The sequence below is a fragment of the Salvelinus alpinus genome, chromosome 4, assembly GCF_045679555.1.
Source record: "Salvelinus alpinus chromosome 4, SLU_Salpinus.1, whole genome shotgun sequence".
Classification (NCBI taxonomy): Eukaryota; Metazoa; Chordata; class Actinopteri; order Salmoniformes; family Salmonidae; genus Salvelinus; species Salvelinus alpinus.
Genome location: NC_092089.1, coordinates 24,191,931 through 24,214,973, shown reverse-complemented (window position 1 = coordinate 24,214,973; position 23,043 = coordinate 24,191,931). Strand labels below are relative to the sequence as shown.

Genomic DNA, 23,043 nt, shown 5'->3' with positions numbered 1-23,043 from the left:
TTCTGTCTTGTATTCTACCTGACAGAGAGACTGTTAAACATCTAGCTTTCTGTCTTGTATTCTTCCTGACAGAGAGACTGTTATGTCCTTTCCCCTTTATGTTGATTTGTAAGGACAATCCAGAAGTGAAATAGGGAGACAATGCTAGGAGAGAGACTGGCTCTGGTGGTACTGATGTGGGAAGCAACTGTAGTCTCAACCATGTTCCCAAATCCACTGTAACAGAGAGAAAAAGTAACAACATTTTCACTCTGGAAAAATGAAGGAATGTGTGTAGTGAAAGGTCATTGGATGGAGCTGCATTACATTTAGGTTGAATCCCAAATGGCACCATATTCCCTACATAGTGTACTACTTTTGACCATAGACATATGGGTCCTGTTCAAAAGTAGTGCACTATATGGGGAATAGGGTGCCATTTGGGACGAACACATAGACTTTTTGCCATTATGTGAAATGAGAGTGAGGTGTTTGGACAGCTGGTTCGGTGATTCATTTGTTTAACATTGTGGCTTTTCACAGTGAACAGCCCCTCTCTTGGTTACACCATTCATCCACCCAGAATAGTTACTTTTCCACTGAGATAAGGTGATGTCATTCCTGAAACATTTCCTTTACAGTAGAAGGCTGACCTGTTATAACAAGTCTTTATACAGGTGTGGTTACACTGTGTCTGGGTAAGGCTGAGGACAGTCAAAGACTCGTCTATTAGCTGGACTGATGGAGGGAGAAGTGGGCTCATCAGATTACTGTAGAGGTCTGGGCCTGTGGTCATAAAGCGTCTCAGCGTACGGTATGAGTGCTGATCTAGAATCAGTTTTGTCTTTTCGATCATAATGAATAGGATTATATGGATGGGACGGGGAGGGACCTGATCCTAGATCAGCACATCTAGCCTACTCTGAGACACTTTATGAATTCTAAAACATCCTCTCCCTCTACTGGTTCCTAATGAGCTTCATTGTTTATCTCCACCTCAGCTTGAAGGGATCCAAAACAACTGTGTTGGATGAAACCCATGTTAATGAAGTAGGTTAGAGTTAACACATGCTGGTAGGCTGAGGCCATCTCTCTCTCTCTCTCTCTCACACCCTTTATTTAGTCTACAGACAAGTTTCTGCTGTCATAGCAAATATCAGCACAACAAATACGTTACTGGGGATGTGTTTCATAGTACACTTCCTCTTCCCTGTCATACCAAATGATTTGGTTGCCTACAGACTGTAGCAACACTAGTTCTTTTTAAAATCGGAGTACATAGCATATTTCACTTCCATATAAATGTTATTTGAGAAACTGATCAACTCCACAAAAATGACCACAGAGACAATGTGGAACTGAATGTTCAATTGGTCTAGAAATAATGTGCTACTTCCTCTTTGAAAAGGTCAAAAACACTTCTGCAGAAGGGGAACATGGCTTGTTAATTTGACAAAGGTCACAGAGACACAGGTGGAACAAGAGTCAAATAGACTACGAGGAAGTCTCCTCAGCTTATCTCCCTGACAGACAACAGAAGAGAGTCTACACACCTGGCTCCTACTGACTCAGACAGACAGACAACAGAAGAGTCTACACACCTGGCTCCTACTGACTCAGACAGAGAATAGAAGGTAGTCTACACACCTGGCTCCTATTGACTCAGACAGACAGACAACAGAAGAGTCTACACACCTGGCTCCTACTGACTCAGACAGACAGACAACAGAAGAGTCTACACACCTGGCACGCCGGCATCCATCCACATCTCTATATCAATTCCCTCTCCGTGTTCCTCCAGGGTGGTGGTGTTGATGGGCTTCAGTAGCTTCATCACCTCAGCCATGACAGCCCGGGCCTGGGCTGAGCCTGTGAACTGCAGCCCCAGGGGGGTGAAGGTACCCATGTCAGACTCCATCACTAGGTTAAAGTTAGAGATGTTCACCTGGGGGACAGCAGAATAGGTATACAATCGTAAATAATCATTGATTGGAATTATATTGTGCTTTTCCAGTGCTGAAAGTGCTTTATATTGTATAACTTTATAATTTTGCTGGACCCCAGGAAGAATTGCTGCTGCCTTGGTAGAAACTAATGGGGATCCATAATAAATACAAATATATAGTAAGGTGGGAAACTCCCCTCTTCAACCGCAAACGTGTAGCATTCTTGGATGATGCACGACAACCATTTTGTACCAGAACGCACACCACACGCCCAACACACAGAGAAATACATTTGTACATTCATCTCTCCTGGCTGTTGATTTATTTGGCCAGCGTTCGAGCTAAAAAGCTTTACCAGGATGTGAGAGAAGTAGGGTGAAAAGACTGGACCATCACCCCCCATTCAGACACTGGATGACAAATACGCTTCTGCAAGGGAGAGCGCATAGAATGTCCCACAAAGTGGAATAGAAACACCAACTCCATGATAGTCAATGCAGATTCCTCTTTGATAAACACCACGGGAACGTTTGCTGCAAACGTCAATGCAGGGCCAGCTGGGATCTAAGACAGTGGTATTCAAAGTCGGGGGCACGGAAACAAAAATGTAAAGAACAGATTATTGTAGGGGACAACATGCAAACATTTTTGAGAAAGATAATTAGATAAATAAAATGTTATTGAGTAAATGTATTTATTGGTTTCTTTTCATTTTGATAAGAGATGAAAGTGTAATGAATTGAAGGTCTTAGTTTATGTAAGAATTGAAATGTACCAATTTTTTAAGTTTTGTCATAATTTATGGGGTGGGTTCACGAGAAATTAGAGCGAAAAAAAAAGGGGTCCCCAGAAATTCTGGTGAAAAAAAAAAAATGGGGTCCCTGCTGAAAAAGATTGAATACCACTGATGTAGTGTAGTGGACATTTAGTGTTGTATACTGAAGCTTTTGGAGAAATCTGAGGAAATAGATTGTAGTTGGATCCAGTGCAGGCCAGGGAGAAGGTGGGTCTCTGGTCAGAGTCAGGATGTAAACCCTCTGTTCCCCTCTAACCTCTGGCCATTCTGATTCCGTTCACATTAGAACAAGCTGATGTAGATGAAAAGCCATCAGCTATTGATAATAATATGCTATTACTGGTACGCACACAATCTGAAGGAGACTGGGGTCAACGATTCAAAATGTAAGAACGACCACATAATAGCTGTGCTGTTTCATCCTCTACCCCTCTACGCAGTGGACCCCTGTGTGTGTGTGTGTGTGTAAGAATCTAAAGCGGAGAGAACAGAAGTCTTAAATCTAGCCAAAAAAGGATCTTATAGGACATTGCTAGTCAACTCTGACCCTACGAGTTCCGCAGCCTGCTCATTTGCAGGTCTAAAATCAGTCCCTGATTAGAGGGGAACAATGAAACAAAGCAGTGGAACTGACTTCCAGGTCCAGAGTTGAGTTTGAGGGCTATAGGATGTACTGTATGATAGGAGGATACTGGTTAGAGTGTACAAGTTTAATCGACAGTAAAAAGCCAACAAGGTAGAAAGGTACCTTGTGAAGCTGGAAGTACTGTTGCGCTCCAACCCCTCCCTGCTCCTCTGCAGACCACAGCACTGTCCGGAGGGTTCTTCTGGGACGCAGACCTGGACACGCAATCACAATTCATACATGGGCCACAACCATTTCAACAAAGCAGCAATACAGAAAGAGCTTTACAACAAATGGATTCCCTTTTCCTCAGCAACCCGTGGGCTGTTTAATATTCCATATATTCAGCAGAACATTCCTATTCACCAGACCCTAGTCAATATTCACTGCAATGATGAGCCCCAGTCATAGATAAGACTTCCAGAGACAACTTATCTGATTTGGGTTTCAGCCTGTGTGTTATTCTAGAAGTGACCCCCCCCCCCCCGAGGCTACTACTTTATGTGGGCTACAAAGGACAGCAGGCCACTCCCTTCCTATAGAGGTCCTCTAATATAACTCTGTAGCCTACACCCTCATCTGACATCAGTGCCATGTCTAGGGTTCAGTCCCAAATGGCAACCTATTCTCTATGTAGTGCACTACTGTTAGGCCCTGGTGAACAGTACTGGACTATATAGGGAATAGGGTGCCATTTGGGACGTAGCTGAACAAAGCCCAAGGGACCAATTATTGCTCCGTGGCTTCATCTTGACTAAAAGTTTCATTGATGATAGGTCCTCTTCTTTAATAGCGGGCAAAGCTGAGCATATTCCAGCCAAGTACTTTACTATGCATCCATCCATCCGCAAGAATGAACAATAAAGCAGCGACTGGTTATTATTGTCCAGACATTAAAATGTCTTCACATATTCAATGGGAATGACATAGTTTCCATTGCAACATTAGTGGAAAAAGGAAAGTTTCTCTCAAGTCAACGTTAAGGCTTTCGGTCAGAGAGCACAAACAGCTTGGTGGTCTACTTTACGTGTCTAATTACACTTCATGTGGAAAAAATAAGTCATACTTCATTAAGTGAACAATGACCAGAAAAAGAATGAAGTAAGCCATGCTAATTGCTATATTTTATGAGTCAGCAGACCGCAGTTTAAATGCATTTTCAAGTGTACGTCACCAAGAGTGCTGATCTAGGATCAGGTCTCTCCTGTCCATTTTATCTTACTCATAGTTATGTAAAAGACTAAACTGATTGATCGTAAATCAGCACTCCTACTCTGAGACGCGTGATACATAAGGCCCCTGATCACAAAACAGCTTCAAAAGATGCCAATAGACTCAATACAAAACACTCATCTTTTTTTGAGGCTCATGTCAATAAGACCTTCAGAGATAGTGGATTATGTTCCAGATACATAGTCTAGATCCTAAATGGCACCCTCTTTCCTATATAGTGGACTGCTTTTGACTAGGGGCCCTGGTCAAACGTAGTTCAGTATAAGTAGGGAACAGTAGGACCTTCCAGGTTCTGGTTCTTAACCAGGTCTTTAAGCAGAGACTCCCAGGTTCTGACCCAGATCTTTAGACAGAGACAGGGACTCCCAGGTTCTGGTTCTGACCTAGGCCTTTAAGCAGAGACAGGGCCTCCCAAGTTCTGACCCAGGTCTTTAAACAGAGACAGAGCCTCTCAAGTTCTGGTTCTGACCCAGGTCTTTAAGCAGAGACAGGGCCTCCCTGGTTCTGGTGCTGACCCAGGTCTTTAAGCAGAGACAGGGTCTCCCTGGTTCTGGTGCTGACCCAGGTCTTTAAGCAGAGACAGGGCCTCCCTGGTTCTGGTGCTGACCCAGGTCTTTAAGCAGAGACAGGGTCTCCCAGGTTCTGGTGCTGACCCAGGTCTTTAAGCAGAGACAGGGTCTCCCAGGTTCTGGTGCTGACCCAGGTCTTTAAGCAGAGACAGGGTCTCCCAGGTTCTGGTGCTGACCCAGGTCTTTAAGCAGAGACAGGGCCTCCCTGGTTCTGGTGCTGACCCAGGTCTTTAAGCAGAGACAGGGTCTCCCAGGTTCTTACCCAGGTCTTTAAGCAGAGACAAGGCCTCCCAGGAGATGAGTGCTCCACCACCATCATCCATGGCCCCCTGGCCCACATCCCAGCTGTCCAGATGACCACTGAGCAGCACCACCTGAAGGGTTGGACAGACAGCATACCTATGTTTAGTGATGGGGGGGGGGGGGGGGGGAATTACAAAATCGATAGTTACATATCGGCATATTATTTTTTATGCTATATCGTATCGACAATATTATTTTTGCTCTAGTTGGCGGTACCTGCACCAAAATCTCATTTTTCCTTCATAGCTTGTTCTCCATCTTCTTTTTAAACTAGGGAGCCAATTTGTTTTCAGATATTGTATTTTCATGCCTGATCAAAACTTGTTTTCTCATGGCTCTCGTCTCTCTGCAGCAGACATACAGTATGGTGAGCAATATGTCTGGAACATCGAATCACAATAAAATCACAGTATCGAATCGCAATACATATAGAACCACAACATATCGTATTGGCACCTAAGCATGGCGATAATATCGTATCGTGAGGTCCCTGGCAATTCCCAGCCCTACCTGAGGTCACTACTAAGTTACATGGATGAGCAATACAATCATTCATTATAGTGTAGGTCAGACAGAGGTTTGGTTTCAAAGCAAGAATGGTGAACCGGAAAGTCCAGGTTTCACCCTCGGTTCTCTTGGACAACAATGTACTGTAGCCAATAGCTACGGAGGCGTCAACAACCAGCAGGATCCTACTAATGATAAAATGTCAAAGGAGGAAGCCAAAGGTGTTGAAACAAAAAACACCACGTGAATGAGGGCTAGCAGACCTGGGCTCTGTAATACGTTACATACTGGAGATCAGTACAGTCATTATAGGCCACAGGTTTGGTTTCAAAGGAAGAATGGTGAACCGGACATTCCAAGCTAAAGAATGCAATATTTCACCTGTGGCTGTCTGGGACTACAATGTAGTGTAGCTGCATAGGGGTCAACAGTCAGCATCCTACTCAGTGTGCATCCCAAATGATACCCTATTCCCTACAGTATCTAGTGAACTCCTTTTCCCCAGAGCTTTATGGGATATCAAATCAAATGTTATTGGTCACATACACATGTTTAGCAGATGTTATTGCGGGTGTAGTGAAATGTGTAGCGAAATATAGTCAAATGTCTAAGGAGAACGTCAAAGGTGTTCACAACATATATAGAAAGAAACACAAAAAAGTCTGATGAAAAAAATGTATTCACTTCACAATGGTCAGAAGGAAAAATAAGTTTGAGAACAAACTTTTGCAGATGTTGGCTGTCGTCGGTAGACATGGGAGTGTGCCATACAGAGAGGGAGGAAGGGGGCCGATGGGGGTGAGGAGCCTTTGTGTAGACGCTGAAAATAAACCAAACTACCCCCCATCACTCAGTGTGTGCCATGTGTTAAAAGTATCTCCTTCTTCCATGAAGAGGACTTCAAGTCTTCAACCCGTCTCTTGTCCAAGAAACAACACAGGAGTACGCAGAGTCATTGGTATGGATTTTGGTGGGACTATACTGTAGACTCATCGATCGTGGCTAAAAATAACCAGACTGACCTCCAATAGGACATGATTCAACAGCTCCCATCGTTACGCCACTAAATAGTTGAACGAATTAACTAGGACTGACAGAGTGAGTCCCAAACCCCTCGATGATGATGAGTAAACTAGGACTGACAGAGTGAGTCCCAAACCCCTTGATGATGAGTAAACTAGGACTGACAGAGTGAGTCCCAAACCCCTTGATGATGAGTAAACTAGGACTGACAGAGTGAGTCCCAAACCCCTCGATGATGATGAGTAAACTAGGACTGACAGAGTGAGTCCCAAACCCCTTGATGATGAGTAAACTAGGACTGGCAGAGTGAGTCCCAAACCCCTCGATGATGATGAGTAAACTAGGACTGGCAGAGTGAGTCCCAAACCCCTCGATGATGATGAGTAAACTAGGACTGACAGAGTGAGTCCCAAACCCCTTGATGATGAGTAAACTAGGACTGACAGAGTGAGTCCCAAACCCCTTGATGATGAGTAAACTAGGACTGACAGAGTGAGTCCCAAACCCCTCTGTGATGATGAGTAAACTAGGACTGACAGAGTGAGTCCCAAACCCCTCGATTATGATGAGTAAACTAGGACTGACAGAGTGAGTCCCAAACCCCTTGATGATGAGTAAACTAGGACTGACAGAGTGAGTCCCAAACCCCTCGATGATGATGAGTAAACTAGGACTGACAGAGTGAGTCCCAAACCCCTTGATGATGAGTAAACTAGGACTGACAGAGTGAGTCCCAAACCCCTCGATGATAATGAGTAAACTAGGACTGGCAGAGTGAGTCCCAAACCCCTCGATTATGATGAGTAAATATGATCCTCTTTAACATTAATAACCTTAATACCACTTGGCACTGCTGGTTTCTTTACCACTTGGCACTGCTGGTTTCTTTACCACTTGGCACTGCTGGTTTCATTACCACTTGGCACTGCTGGTTTCTTTACCACTTGGCACTGCTGGTTTCTTTACCACTTGGCACTGCTGGTTTCTTTACCACTTGGCACTGCTGGTTTCTTTACCCCTTTGCACTGCTGGTTTCTTTACCACTTTGCACTGCTGGTTTTGCCCAAAAATGCACTCCCAAAACTAGAACGTGAAATCAAATGCATAGGTCTAATATCTTTTCCCTGAAGTACATTTATTCATTTTTACCAATACCTCAAAGTTAGCTTGGTTACCATGCCAACGGACGCATGCCGTCAGAAAACCCTTCAGACTAATCATGGAAGCTGATGTATCAGGACCTTCACAGACCAAGGTTTAAAGTTTAGGCGAAATCAAAATGGAACACACTTTCTCCTTTGAAAATAGTTTTCATACTCTGACAAATTGAAAAAGAGAAGAGCCTTGAAATCTAAGCTGATGAATTTACCCAGTGAACTGCCTAAAATATCGTAGGTATAAGTCAGATAAATCATATCTACCCCATTGTCTTCTCCATTTGTGAGTTATGATGAACTACACACTATTGCCCTCACATCCTGCTGCTACTATTACTGCTGCTACTACAACCGCTACTGTTACTACTACCGCTACTACTGCCACTACTACTATACTGCTGCTACTACTACCGGTACTACTTCCACTATACTGCCGCTACTATACTACTGCCGCTACTATACTACTGCCACTACTACACTGCTGCTACCGCTACTACTGCCGCTACTATACTACTGCCACTACTATACTACTGCCACTACTACTACTGACGCTACTATACTACTGCCACTACTATACTACTGCCACTACCGCTACTATACTACCGCTACTGCCCCTACTATACTGTTGCTACTGCCGCTATACTGCTGCTACTACCACTACTATACTACCGCCCCTACTATACTGCCCCTACTATACTACCGCTATTGCCATACTGCTACTACCGCTGCTACCGCCACTACTATACTGCTGCTACTACTATACTGCTGCTACTACCGCCACTACTATACTGCTGCTACTACCGCCACTACTATACTGCTGCTACTACCGCCACTACTATACTGCTGCTGCACTGCTGCTACTGCCACTACTATACTGCTGCTACTATACTGCTGCTACCGCTACTATACTGCTGCTACCGCCACTACTATACTGCTGCCACTACTACTGCTACTACCGCTACTATACTGATGCTGCTGCCACTACTATACTGCTGCCACTACTATACTGCTGCCACTACTACTGCTACTACCGCTACTATACTGCTGCCACTACTACTGCTACTACCGCTACTATACTGATGCTGCTGCCACTACTATACTGCTGCCACTACTATACTGCTGCCACTACTACTGCTACTACCGCTACTATACTGCTGCCACTACTACTGCTACTACCGCTACTATACTGATGCCACTACTACTACTACTGCTACTATACTGCTGCTACTACTATGCTGCCGCTACTGCCACTACTATGCTGCCGCTACTGCCACTACTATGCTGCCGCTACTATACTGCTGCTACTGCCACTACTACCGCCACTATACTGCTGCTACTACCACTACTATACTGCTGCCGCTACTACCGCCACTATACTGCTGCTACTATACTACCACTACTGCCACTACTATACTGCTGTTATTGCCGCTACTACCACTGCCACTACTGCTACTACTGCCATTGAAACACCCAATCAGTATTTCTACATTTCAGATGAGAAAATAAATCATTGCCAGAAAAGAGGGAGGAGAAAGAAGAGGTTTTGATAAATGACAGAGGAAATAACCTCCTTGTGCTCAACATATCTTCCAATGTCCGGGAATTAGCCTTTGGTTTCCTACATCTAAGAAAATAAGAATCCTGTGACCGGTTTCTTCTTCTGTTTATTCAGGAACAGACTCAGGTATAGTTGCTGTGGCAACAGAGAACAAAGGTTACTTGATCCTGAGCACTGTGGGAACTCTGATGTTCTTTAAGGTTTGTTTGAGCAGAGATGATTTTGATGAAAACATATTCAGGATACCAAGCAGAGAAACTAAGCAAAATTAAACATGATGTCACTCTTCAGGCAACTTTATCACAGACTCATTTGCCATGTCAGGTAACTTGATATCTAATCTATACTATGAGTCTGGGAATCTGGCTTTATGAACCATATAGGAGTAAGCAAGACAACAGTAGCCTATATGACATTTGTAGCAGAAGAGCATCATCTTAAGGCTCGGACACACCGGTAACATTTGCCAACCCAGAGTACTTAGCAGCTCTGAACAGAGTGCTGGCCATAATTTGCAATCCAATTCTACATGTAGAATTGCACAAAAATGTCAGCAGTCAGATATCCAGCAGCGGGTGGTCCCTAAAACACACCGCGCCAAACGGCAGTCAGACATCCAGCAGCGGGTGGTCCCTAAAACACACCGCGCAAAACGGCAGTCAGACATTCAGCAGCGGGTGGTCCCTAAAACACACCGCGCCAAACGGCAGACATCCAGCGGGTGGTCCCTAAAACACACCGCGCCGAACGGCAGACATCCAGCGGGTGGTCCCTAAAACACACCGCGCCGAACGGCAGACACCCAGCGGGTGGTCCCTAAAACACACCGCGCCGAACAGCAGACATCCAGCGGGTGGTCCCTAAAACACACCGCACCGAACGGCAGACATCCAGCGGGTGGTCCCTAAAACACACCGCGCCGAACGGCAGACATCCAGCGGATGGTCCCTAAAACACACCGCGCCAAACGGCAGACATCCAGCGGGTGGTCCCTAAAACACACCGCGCCGAACGGCAGACATCCAGCGGGTGGTCCCTAAAACACACCGCGCCAAACGGCAGACATCCAGCGGGTGGTCCCTAAAACACACCGCGCCGAACGGCAGACATCCAGCGGGTGGTCCCTAAAACACACCGCGCCAAACGGTGCGTTGTGTGTGTGGTCCCTTAGGCTTATATTGTGTAGCCAAACTAAAGTGAAAATCTTAAGTGTTTGTCAGAGAAACTAAAGTCCTCAACTTGATTCCCAGTGTACCTCCCTTGTCCCTATCAGACTCCCATCTTGCCAGACTGAAACCGATACTAATTTGCTTGACTGGTGGACTTCCCTGGCTGCAAGCACTTTAAAGTGGGGGGAGAGATTCAACTTTAGCTAAACAAACTTTCATGCATAAAGGTGTAACATATGAATCACTTTTTAATTGCAGCTTCTCTGGGTATTTTTGGCAGGCAGAGCCCACCAGCAGTTGCAGTCAGAGTAGAGGTGTCTGCCTGGCTTAGCAGTGTAAATAATGGGATTCACACACACCTTGTTAAATTGTTCTGGCCCTTCCTCACACAATCTACTTTAGGTATGTTACGCTTCATAGATACAGTGCATTCGGAATGTATGCAGACCCCTTGACTTTTTCCACATTTTGTTACAGCCTTATTCTAAAATGGATTAAATAAAAAATGTCTTCATTAATTTACACACCATAATGATAACGCAAAAAAAGGGTTTTAGAAATGTGTGCATCCTGTTTCCATTGATCATCCTTGATATGTTTCTACAACTTGGAGTCCACCTGTGGTAAATTCAATTGATTGGACATTATTTGGAAAAAAACACACACACACCTGTCTATATAAGGTTCTACAGTTGACAGTGCATGTCAGAGCAAAAAACCAAGCTATGAGGTTGAAGGAATTGTCCCTAGAGCTTCGAGACAGAATTGTGTCAAGGCACAGATCTGGGGAAGGGTACCAAAAAATTTCTGCAGCATTGATGGTCCCCAAGAACACAGTGGCCTCCATCATTATTAAATGGAAGAAGTTTTGAACATTTACATTTACATTTAAGTCATTTAGCTGACGCTCTTATCCAGAGCGACTTACAAATTGGAAAGTTCATACATATTCATCCTGGTCCCCCCGTGGGGAATGAACCCACAACCCTGGCGTTGCAAGCGCCATGCTCTACCAACTGAGCCACACGGGACCACGTTGAACCACCAAGACTCGTGCTAGGGCAAACTGAGCAACAAGGGGGAGAAGGACCTTGGTCAGGGAGGTGACCAAGAACCCAATGGTCACTCTGACAGAGCTCTAGAGTTCCTCTGTGGAGATGGGAGATGGTTGTCGTTCTGGAACAATCTCTACAGCACTTCACCAATCAGGCCTTTATGGTAGGGTGGTCAGACGGAAGCCACTCCAGTAAAAGGCACGACAGCCCACTTGGAGTTTGCCAAAAAGCACCTAAAGGACTCTCAGACCATGAGAAAATATGATCTGGTCTGATGAAACCAAGACTGAGCGCTTTGGACAATGCCAAAGCATCATGTCTGGAAGAAACCTGGCACCATCCCTACAGTGAAGCATGGTGGTGGCAGCATCATGCTGTGGGGATGTTTTTCAGCGGCAGGTATTTCAAGTTTTTTTATTAGGATCAACCTTTGGTTTTGCAAAAGCAGCAGCTACTCTTCCTGGGGTCCAAACAAAACATAATACAGATCATCAATAGACAATAACAGCTCAAGGACAGAAATACAGGGACTGTGAGACTAGTCAGGATCGAGGGAAAGATTAAAGGAGCAAAGTACAGAGAGATCCTTGATGAAAACCTGCTCCAGAGTGCTCAGGACCTCAGACTGAGCCAAAGGTTCACCTTCCAACAGGACAACGACCCTAAGCAAACAGCCAAGACAACGCAGGAGTGGCTTCAAGGACAAGTCTTTGAATGTCCTTGAGTGGCCCAGCCAGTACCCGGAATTGAACCCGATCGAACATCTCTGTAGAGACCTGTCATTATGGGGTATTGTGTGTAGATTGATGAGGGGGGGAAATGATTTAATCCATTTTAGAATAAGGCTGTAACTTAACAAAATGTGGAAAAAGTCAAGGGGTCTGAATACTTTCCGAAGTCAATGTATATAAATGCATCACTGGCACAGTAGAGTGGTACAGAATCATGGGATTAAATAACAGGGACAATCTGTGATTGGTACAACCATTTCTGCATATATAGCCAAAGATACTCGGGTCATAAACAGCCACCCTGAATATAAAGTCAAATCAGACTTTCTGTAACAGATTTCTCGATGCTTTGATGAGAACAGGCCATAGGTTCACATGGAATAACTGAGTGGGAGTTGAGCCTGTGAAAAACATTATGGGGTCACACTAGCACTTCACTTCCAGTTTAATACCACTAATGAGAAGAAGCCAGGGGTTTTAATCACTACTATAATGTCTGCCATGGTTCAACATCCAGTACACCAGATGGTGCATGGTTCAGGTAGTACGAGCAGTGACGGCTATTGGCCTAACTAGTCCTAATAGATTCAAATGATTTGGACAGACAGGCCACCTCTTGTTCAACACAACAAAATGGCCTGATCATCTCAGTTGAGCCATAAATTAAGGTTCTATAAGTTGTTTAGTGTAAAACAGACGTGCAAGCCAAGTCATTACAGTGCTTGAGGACTGCTGCTGCAACCAAAACTTTAGTCTATTTCAAAGTTGAACACAGCTTGGTTAAAGACGCACTATGGAAATGTAGTTGCCAGTTGCAAACGCTATGCTTTTAGTCATGATGTTGACAAGAGTGCCCCTTTGTCCAATAAGATAAAAGGCAAAAGTTCCATATAGGCCTCTTTAATGTTGGTAACTCTAGATAACGATTGCTTTCTAATACTGTTTGCAACTATACTGGTCTATTGACAAGATGTTGGCATGTCATGTGACTGGAAGGGTACATAAATACTCCCCCAGACAGACACACAGGCTCACTTATGATAAACCCTGTCATTTCCTGGAACAGAGCAGGAGTTTACCCAATTATAAACAAGCTGTACGTATTGTACACCACATGGAACTACAGCACTGTACAACATTCCACGCTTCCAAAAATCACATCACACCTTGGCCTTTTGGCCAAATCAAATACATGCGTGTTTGTGACATGCTCCGGATACAACAGGTGTAGATCCGCCATCAAATGCTTACTTACAAGCTTTCCCCCCAAAATTCAGAGGTAAAAAGTAAGACAATGTGCGAATAAAAATAGAAAATAGTAATGCAATAAATAACAATAAGAAGGCTGTATACAATTAGTACCAGTACTGAGTCAATGTGCAGGGGTACCAGGTAGTACAGGTAATATGTAAAATGTGAAATTTAAATGTTTTTTTAGAGTAAAGTACATCGAAAAAAAATCAAAAGAAAACTGCAAACTGAATAGGAGACCAAACAAGCAGCAAACAAAGAAGAAAGGCTTTTGAAAAAGTAACAATTTTTCATAAAATTATACCGTTTTCTTAGCTAGCTAAGTTGTTTACCTGTTGCTAGGCAGTTGCTAGGGACATTCCTGAAAGAAGCTAGCTAGCTAACAAGGAGTGTCTAGTTGGCAGAAGAGAAGAAGGGACAAAGTGGGACAAAATAAGGACAGAAGAAAAGGGAAAGGGGACATTAAGGTGAAGCAGTCCTCTAAAGACACAAAAGACAATAATACAAGAAACAACACTTCTATTGCCTCTCCCTCTACGATACGCACTTCCGGTTTGGTTTGGAGCGAGTAGTTGCATTCCGCTTTGCTCCACAGGTAGTATTACAGGTAGTATTACATTTCATTTCATTACAGTACAACAGTTTGATTTGTTTGATCTTAGCTGGCTACATAGCCGTCTTTGTATCCAAGATAATTGTGTAGTCTAGAGTAATTGTCGAGGTTACCTAGCCAGTTAGAGGTTACCTAGCCAGCTACACTTTCAAACAAAGTCAACAACGCAGCCACTGCTAGCTAGCCTATTTCACCAGCCAGCAGTACTATATCATTTTAGTCAATAAGATTTTTTGCAACGTAAGCTTAACTTTCTGAACATTCGAGACGTGTAGTCCACTTGTCATTCCAATCTCCTTTGCATTAGCGTAGCCTCTTCTGTAGCCTGTCAACTATGTGTCTGTCTATCCCTGTTCTCTCCTCTCTGCACAGACCATACAAACGCTTCACACCGCGTGGCCGCTGCTACTCTAACCTGGTGGTCCCAGCGCGCACGACCCACGTGGAGTTCCAGGTCTCAGGCAGCCTCTGGAACTGCCGATCTGCGGCCAACAAGGCAGAGTTCATCTCAGCCTATGCTTCCCTCCAGTCCCTCGACTTCTTGGCACTGACGGAAACATGGATTACCACTGATAACACTGCTACTCCTACTGCTCTCTCCTCGTCTGCCCACGTGTTCTCGCACACCCCGAGAGCTTCTGGTCAGCGGGGTGGTGGCACTGGGATCCTCATCTCTCCCAAGTGGACATTCTCTCTTTCTCCCCTGACCCATCTGTCTATCGCCTCCTTTGAATTCCATGCTGTCACAGTTACCAGCCCTTTCAAGCTTAACATCCTTATCATTTATCGCCCTCCAGGTTCCCTTGGAGAGTTCATCAATGAGCTTGACGCCCTGATAAGTTCCTTTCCTGAGGATGGCTCACCTCTCACAGTTCTGGGTGACTTTAACCTCCCCACGTCTACCTTTGACTCATTCCTCTCTGCCTCCTTCTTTCCACTCCTCTCCTCTTTTGACCTCACCCTCTCACCTTCCCCCCCTACTCACAAGGCAGGCAATACGCTTGACCTCATCTTTACTAGATGCTGTTCTTCCACTAATCTCATTGCAACTCCCCTCCAAGTCTCCGACCACTACCTTGTATCCTTTTCCCTCTCGCTCTCATCCAACACTTCCCACACTGCCCCTACTCGGATGGTATCGCGCCGTCCCAACCTTCGCTCTCTCTCCCCCGCTACTCTCTCCTCTTCCATCCTATCATCTCTTCCCTCTGCTCAAACCTTCTCCAACCTATCTCCTGATTCTGCCTCCTCAACCCTCCTCTCCTCCCTTTCTGCATCCTTTGACTCTCTATGTCCCCTATCCTCCAGGCCGGCTCGGTCCTCCCCTCCTGCTCCGTGGCTCGACGACTCATTGCGAGCTCACAGAACAGGGCTCCGGGCAGCCGAGCGGAAATGGAGGAAAACTCGCCTCCCTGCGGACCTGGCATCCTTTCACTCCCTCCTCTCTACATTCTCCTCTTCTGTCTCTGCTGCTAAAGCCAATTTCTACCACTCTAAATTCCAAGCATCTGCCTCTAACCCTAGGAAGCTCTTTGCCACCTTCTCCTCCCTCCTGAATCCTCCTCCCCCTCCTCCCCCCTCCTCCCTCTCTGCTGATGACTTCGTCAACCATTTTGAAAAGAAGGTCGACGACATCCGATCCTCGTTTGCTAAGTCAAACGACACCGCTGGTTCTGCTCACACTGCCCTACCCTGTGCTTTGACCTCTTTCTCCCCTCTCTCTCCAGATGAAATCTCGCGTCTTGTGACGGCCGGCCGCCCAACAACCTGCCCGCTTGACCCTATCCCCTCCTCTCTTCTCCAGACCATTTCCGGAGACCTTCTCCCTTACCTCACCTCGCTCATCAACTCATCCTTGACCGCTGGCTACGTCCCTTCCGTCTTCAAGAGAGCGAGAGTTGCACCCCTTCTGAAAAAACCTACACTCGATCCCTCCGATGTCAACAACTACAGACCAGTATCCCTTCTTTCTTTTCTCTCCAAAACTCTTGAACGTGCCGTCCTTGGCCAGCTCTCCTGCTATCTCTCTCAGAATGACCTTCTTGATCCAAATCAGTCAGGTTTCAAGACTAGTCATTCAACTGAGACTGCTCTTCTCTGTGTCACGGAGGCGCTCCGCACTGCTAAAGCTAACTCTCTCTCCTCTGCTCTCATCCTTCTAGACCTATCGGCTGCCTTTGATACTGTGAACCATCAGATCCTCCTCTCCACCCTCTCCGAGCTGGGCATCTCCGGCGCGGCCCACGCTTGGATTGCGTCCTACCTGACAGGTCGCTCCTACCAGGTGGCGTGGCGAGAATCTGTCTCCGCACCACGTGCTCTCACCACTGGTGTCCCCCAGGGCTCTGTTCTAGGCCCTCTCCTATTCTCGCTATACACCAAGTCACTTGGCTCTGTCATATCCTCACATGGTCTCTCCTATCATTGCTATGCAGACGACACACAATTAATCTTCTCCTTTCCCCCCTCTGATAACCAGGTGGTGAATCGCATCTCTGCATGTCTGGCAGACATATCAGTGTGGATGACGGATCACCACCTCAAGCTGAACCTCGGCAAGACGGAGCTGCTCTTCCTCCCGGGGAAGGACTGCCCGTTCCATGATCTCGCCATCACGGTTGACAACTCCATTGTGTCCTCCTCCCAGAGTGCTAAGAACCTTGGCGTGATCCTGGACAACACCCTGTCGTTCTCAACTAACATCAAGGCGGTGACCCGTTCCTGTAGGTTCATGCTCTACAACATTCGCAGAGTACGACCCTGCCTCACGCAGGAAGCGGCGCAGGTCCTAATCCAGGCATTTGTCATCTCCCGTCTGGATTACTGCAACTCGCTGTTGGCTGGGCTCCCTGCCTGTGCCATTAAACCCCTACAACTCATCCAGAACGCCGCAGCCCGTCTGGTGTTCAACTTTCCCAAGTTCTCTCACGTCACCCCGCTCCTCCGCTCTCTCCACTGGCTTCCAGTTGAAGCTCGCATCCGCTACAAGACCATGGTGCTTGCCTACGGAGCTGTGAGGGGAACGGCACCTCCGTACCTTCAGGCTCTGATCAGGCCCTACACCCAAACAAGGGCACTGCGTTCATCCACCTCTGGCCTGCTCGCCTCCCTACCTCTGAGGAAGTACAGTTCCCGCTCAGCCCAGTCAAAACTGTTCGCTGCTCTGGCACCCCAATGGTGGAACAAACTCCCTCACGACGCCAGGTCAGCGGAGTCAATCACCACCTTCCGGAGACACCTGAAACCCCACCTCTTTAAGGAATACCTAGGATAGGATAAAGTAATCCTTCTACCCCCCCCCCCCTTAAAAGAGTTAGATGCACTATTGTAAAGTGGTTGTTCCACTGGATATCATAAGGTGAATGCACCAATTTGTAAGTCGCTCTGGATAAGAGCGTCTGCTAAATGACTTAAATGTAAATGTACATGTAGGCAGGGGTAAAAGTGACTAGGCAATCAGGATAAATAAGAAACAGTAGCGCATGTGGAGAGTGTGTGACAACTACAAACAGAGAATAACGTTTAAGGTTAAATAAACAACTACAAACAGAGCAAGATAAGAACGTTTTAGGTTAAAGAAATAGGTTAAAAATAGATAGTATCTACACAGTAAATCAGGAGATTTCACAGTCTCCTTCTCTTGCACTCTGATAATAAAAAATGTAAATAATAAAACACGGAGACTAAAAGTTGACAGACCTTGAACAGATTACTACAATTCATTACAGATGTATTCTCTTTCCAGTATTAGCTTCAGGCTCTGAAATAAAATACTGAGGTTAGATCTAGGTTTCCATCTCCATCCTTACCGATTTGTAGCAATGTGATTTACATTATGTTTGGTAAGCATTTTATTTGTTGCGGCCCCCAGGAACTGACAGCCAGTGAATACGATTTCCCCCCCACAGTAGTGATGCAGCTGCACATTGTGTCGGTTCAACGCTGGGCATCTGCAGCCTGCTGATGGGTGACAGCCCAACACACACAGGCAGGGCACATCATGTAGACAATGGAGAGACACATCATGGAGACAATGGAGAGACATCATGGAGACAATGGAGAGACATCATGGAGACAATGGAGAGACATCATGGAGACAATGGAGAGACATCATGAAGACAATGGAGAGACATCATGGAGACAATGGAGAGACATCATGGAGACAATGGAGAGACATCATGGAGACAATGGAGAGACATCATGGAGAGGCACATCATGGGCTCCATTTTTATTCTACAACAAATGCTTTTCCATTTCCACACATTCATACCACGTGGTACCCAACTTTACAGCAGTGTTGTAGTGTGCAATTCCCATCCAATGTAAAGCACTGGGATTAAAGAGAAGCTCTACATGCAATCCATTATCATGTATAAGTTCTACTACAGCCTTGATGTGTCATGACTCGTGGCTCCTCAACTAAGTGGTCAGAGGCCTATTTATTCAAGCTCTGACTGCATTATTGGCACAATAAGAAATTGAGCTGAAGGGAACCATAAAGAGACATTTTGATGTTAGTCATCTGTGTCTGAAACCAGATCCTGGACCTCGAGACAAAATGATTCATACAGGCCAACGAAAGACAGGAAATGAGGTCAACAATCCGACCGGTTTCATTTCCTGTGAATATGCAGCGCGACTTCACCACAGTTAAGAGCAGCAGTTGTTTTCACAGTAATGTGTATGGCTCCTGTCCTTTATAACCTTGTGATTGCACTGCTTTAATTCACAATATTGAGATGTCATAATAAAATGTGACATTTTAAAGCAGAGTCGAGGACGCTGACCTAGGCGTTCTGTAGTGGGCTACTCAACACATCACAGCTGCTACTCAGACTTTGTAAGTTGATGTTTTGGGGTGTGAATTTAACACACCGGTCTTCGGTGTTGGAGCTGAGGAAACATTAGGCAAGACATAAAAATATATAAATAAAAATCTAAAGATACTCATTTGCATACAAGGCTCATATCTCATACTTCATCTACAGTACATGTCTTTTTTGCCCAGAACCAGGTTTCTAAAGTTATGTACGTGCTGTACATCACCCTTGTATGGTTTTCTGGATGATTCAGTGCCATTACTAAGTGAGAACCGACTGGCTCTGAAAATGTCATTCGGTCCGATACTAGAGGAATCTAAATCACAGCTCAGTCCAAGAGTCTAGCACATATTACTATTTATTATGAACCTCCAAATGCCTAGACAAGGAAATTATACACCAATTCATCATACCACAAGGAAACAGGCAGCACTTGCTTTTATCACTTTTTTACAGCAACAGTTGATAGATGTGACCACTGTGTCATTGTCTACAGAGAATGGTAGCCAATAGGCTGACTGATAATTGAAGAGGCTCCTCTCGACCCCATTCAGGAAATAGCCAGGCTGAATCCCAAATAGCACTCTATACACCAAATAGTGCACTACTTTTGACCAGATCCCTATTGGTCCTGGTCAAAAGTAGTCCACTATAAAAGGGAATAGGGTGCCATTTGTGACACAGCCCAGCCCCAAGGTTATGTTTGCTCATAAAAAATATGTTCCCTGGAGTTACGCAAAACACATTCCATGGACCTGACTAGGCCTCAGAGCTGACACAGTGAATATTTGCTCATCTCAGGAGAGAGACCCATGTCAGCTAACGCACATAGCTAGCTGGTATATAGCTTGGCCAACACCAAAGTTTCCAGGCAAATCCAGAGGGCCATTCTTAGTGTGGCTGACACCAAACTCCAAGTCCTCCTGTCTTCAGAGTCTGGAAAGGCTATTTTGATGTTGTCGGCACGATGCGTTGACAAATGAAGGGGATGTGCTTTTTTACTGATTGGTTCTCCTCAGTGTCTTTCTCACTCAAACCAACGTGGACAAAATAGTTTGACAACCTTGTTTGTAAAGCTTTTAAAATCTCAACCGTTTATCTTTACCAATGATGAAGACACGGAGGTCTCATGGTATGGTGGGGTCTGCAATATAGGTCAACTTTGAGCATCTCTTGAATGTTTTGGCATACCCTATAGACACTGAAACACATTGTACATCCATCTAAGTCCATTCCTCCTCTGAACTGCTAGTTGTTTGGGTTCATGCAGGAATCTAACCATCACGTGACTGATGAATATGCAGAGAGAGAAGAGTATAAACTACGGTTTCCCCCAGCTGGCTCTGACTCATAAATCAGCAGCCAGCAACAACCACAGCTAAACCCACCCGTGGGTGTTACAACCTCAGCTAAACCCACCCGTGGGGGTTACAACCTCAGCTAAACCCACCCGTGGGGTTTACAACCTCAGCTAAACCCACCCGTGGGGTTTACAACCTCAGCTAAACCCACCCGTGGTGTTTACAACCTCAGCTAAACCCACCCGTGGTGTTTACAACCTCAGCTAAACCCACCCATGGGGGTTACAACCTCAGCTAAACCTACCCGTGGGGGTTACAACCTCAGCTAAACCTACCCGTGGGGGTTACAACCTCAGCTAAACCTACCCGTGGGGGTTACAACCTCAGCTAAACCTACCCGTGGGGGTTACAACCTCAGCTAAACCCACCCGTGGGGTTTACAACCTCAGCTAAACCCACCCGTGGGGTTTACAACCTCAGCTAAACCCACCCGTGGGGGTTACAACCTCAGCTAAACCCACCCGTGGGGGTTACAACCTCAGCTAAACCCACCCGTGGGGGTTACAACCACTTTCTACTGTAAGAAAGACATCAATGTTTAAAACCAGAGAACTGGGCCTCGGGACAAGACCCAGTCGTCCAACACATGATGCACCTAAATAGGCTTGAAGGACAAGAGAGGATGGTGATGCTGAGGGGCTGTGCTGCGTCTGGGCTCAGCAGCCATGAAGATGGAGAAATAAAATGGCAGTATGCACAGTGGGAAACCACCCCTCTCTGCGGCTCACTGAAACCAACCCCTCTCTGCGGCTCACTGAAACCAACCCCTCTCTGCGGCTCACTGAAACCAACCCCCCTCTGCGGCTCACTGAAACCAACCCCCCTCTGCGGCTCACTGAAACCAACCCCCTCTCTGCGGCTCACTGAAACCAACCCCATCTCTGCGGCTCACTGAAACCAACCCCTCTCTGAGGCTCACTGAAACCAACCCCTCTCTGCGGCTCACTGAAACCACCCCCTCTCTGCGGCTCACTGAAACCAACCCCCCTCTGAGGCTCACTGAAACCAACCCCCTCTCTGCGGCTCACTGAAACCAACCCCTCTCTGAGGCTCACTGAAACCAACCCCTCTCTGCGGCTCACTGAAACCACCCCCCCTCTGCGGCTCACTGAAACCAACCCCCCTCTGCGGCTCACTGAAACCAACCCCCCTCTGCGGCTCACTGAAACCAACCCCCCTCTGCGGCTCACTGAAACCAACCCCCCTCTGCGGCTCACTGAAACCACCCCCTCTCTGCGGCTCACTGAAACCAACCCCTCTCTGCGGCTCACTGAAACCAACCCCTCTCTGCGGCTCACTGAAACCAACCCCTCTCTGCGGCTCACTGAAACCAACCCCTCTCTGCGGCTCACTGAAACCACCCCCTCTCTGCGGCTCACTGAAACCACCCCCTCTCTGCGGCTCACTGAAACCACCCCCTCTCTGCGGCTCACTGAAACCACCCCCTCTCTGCGGCTCACTGAAACCACCCCCTCTCTGCGGCTCACTGAAACCACCCCCTCTCTGCGGCTCATTGATCAAGTTGAGCGAGTGGAGTACGTCTGCTCTGTGTGGCTGGGACACGCAGGCTGGGGCCCAAATTACACCCCATTTCCCTATGTACTGCACTACTTTAGACCAGGGCACATAGGTAGTACACTACATAGGGATTATGAGGCCATTAAGGAGGGAGACTCAGCCTCAAGAACAGAACAAACCCCGGATGGCAGCAGCGAGGGACAGCTCTACAGTTACTAGGATGTCTAGGAGAGGAGGGATACTACAGGCAGGTAGAAAGCACACCCAGGGTCAAAATAGAAAAATGTGCTTTTTCAAATACTTTGAGGATTTGATGGAGCATGCAATGAATAGTGTGTCAGATGGGCAGGGTTTGACCTTTTGGGACAAGTCCCTAGAATCCATAAACACCCTCCAAGGAGGCATGGTCTGTCCTGTCTGAAAGACAAGTGGCCTCTCGATTCTCGCTAGTTGTGCTAATATTGTGCAGTTTCTAGTAAAGTAGCAAGACTATTATTAATAGGCAGAGGCTGTTCAACACAGTGGAGTTAATGAGGGGTGTCATGACGTTGGGTTGGGGGTAGGTTTACGACAGTCATAAATACCTCTTTCCCCCTTTTTCTCTCCCCCCACTATAACTGATGTGACATAAGGAAACCCATGGGTTAACATAGAGATTCTGGGTAACATCAGAAGTTGGGGGAAATGAACTATATTCTGATAATCCAACCAACTGAACATATGCGGTGGTACTTAAGGTATATTATGTCAGTTCGGTTGCCCTCTGACACATTCTCATCAATGATAGAATGACATAAACGCTACTGTGAAAAGTCTAAACGTCAGAGGT

General features: G+C 46.1%; 1 protein-coding gene across 3 annotated transcripts in view; it reads right to left on the bottom strand.

Annotated features, from left to right (window-relative positions):
- Positions 1-1,699: 1,699 nt before the first annotated feature.
- The window catches only part of LOC139573098 (carboxypeptidase Q-like), a 36,369-nt gene continuing 15,025 nt past the window's right edge, over positions 1,700-23,043 (bottom strand). For all 3 annotated transcript variants that reach the window (XM_071396180.1, XM_071396178.1, XM_071396181.1), the window contains exons 5-7: positions 5,411-5,522; positions 3,470-3,561; positions 1,700-1,924 (exon numbers count right to left, since the gene is read on the bottom strand). In XM_071396180.1, coding sequence (XP_071252281.1) covers positions 1,715-1,924; positions 3,470-3,561; positions 5,411-5,522 — 414 coding nt within the window. In that variant the 3' untranslated portion in view covers positions 1,700-1,714. The remainder of the gene's footprint in view (positions 1,925-3,469; positions 3,562-5,410; positions 5,523-23,043) is intronic.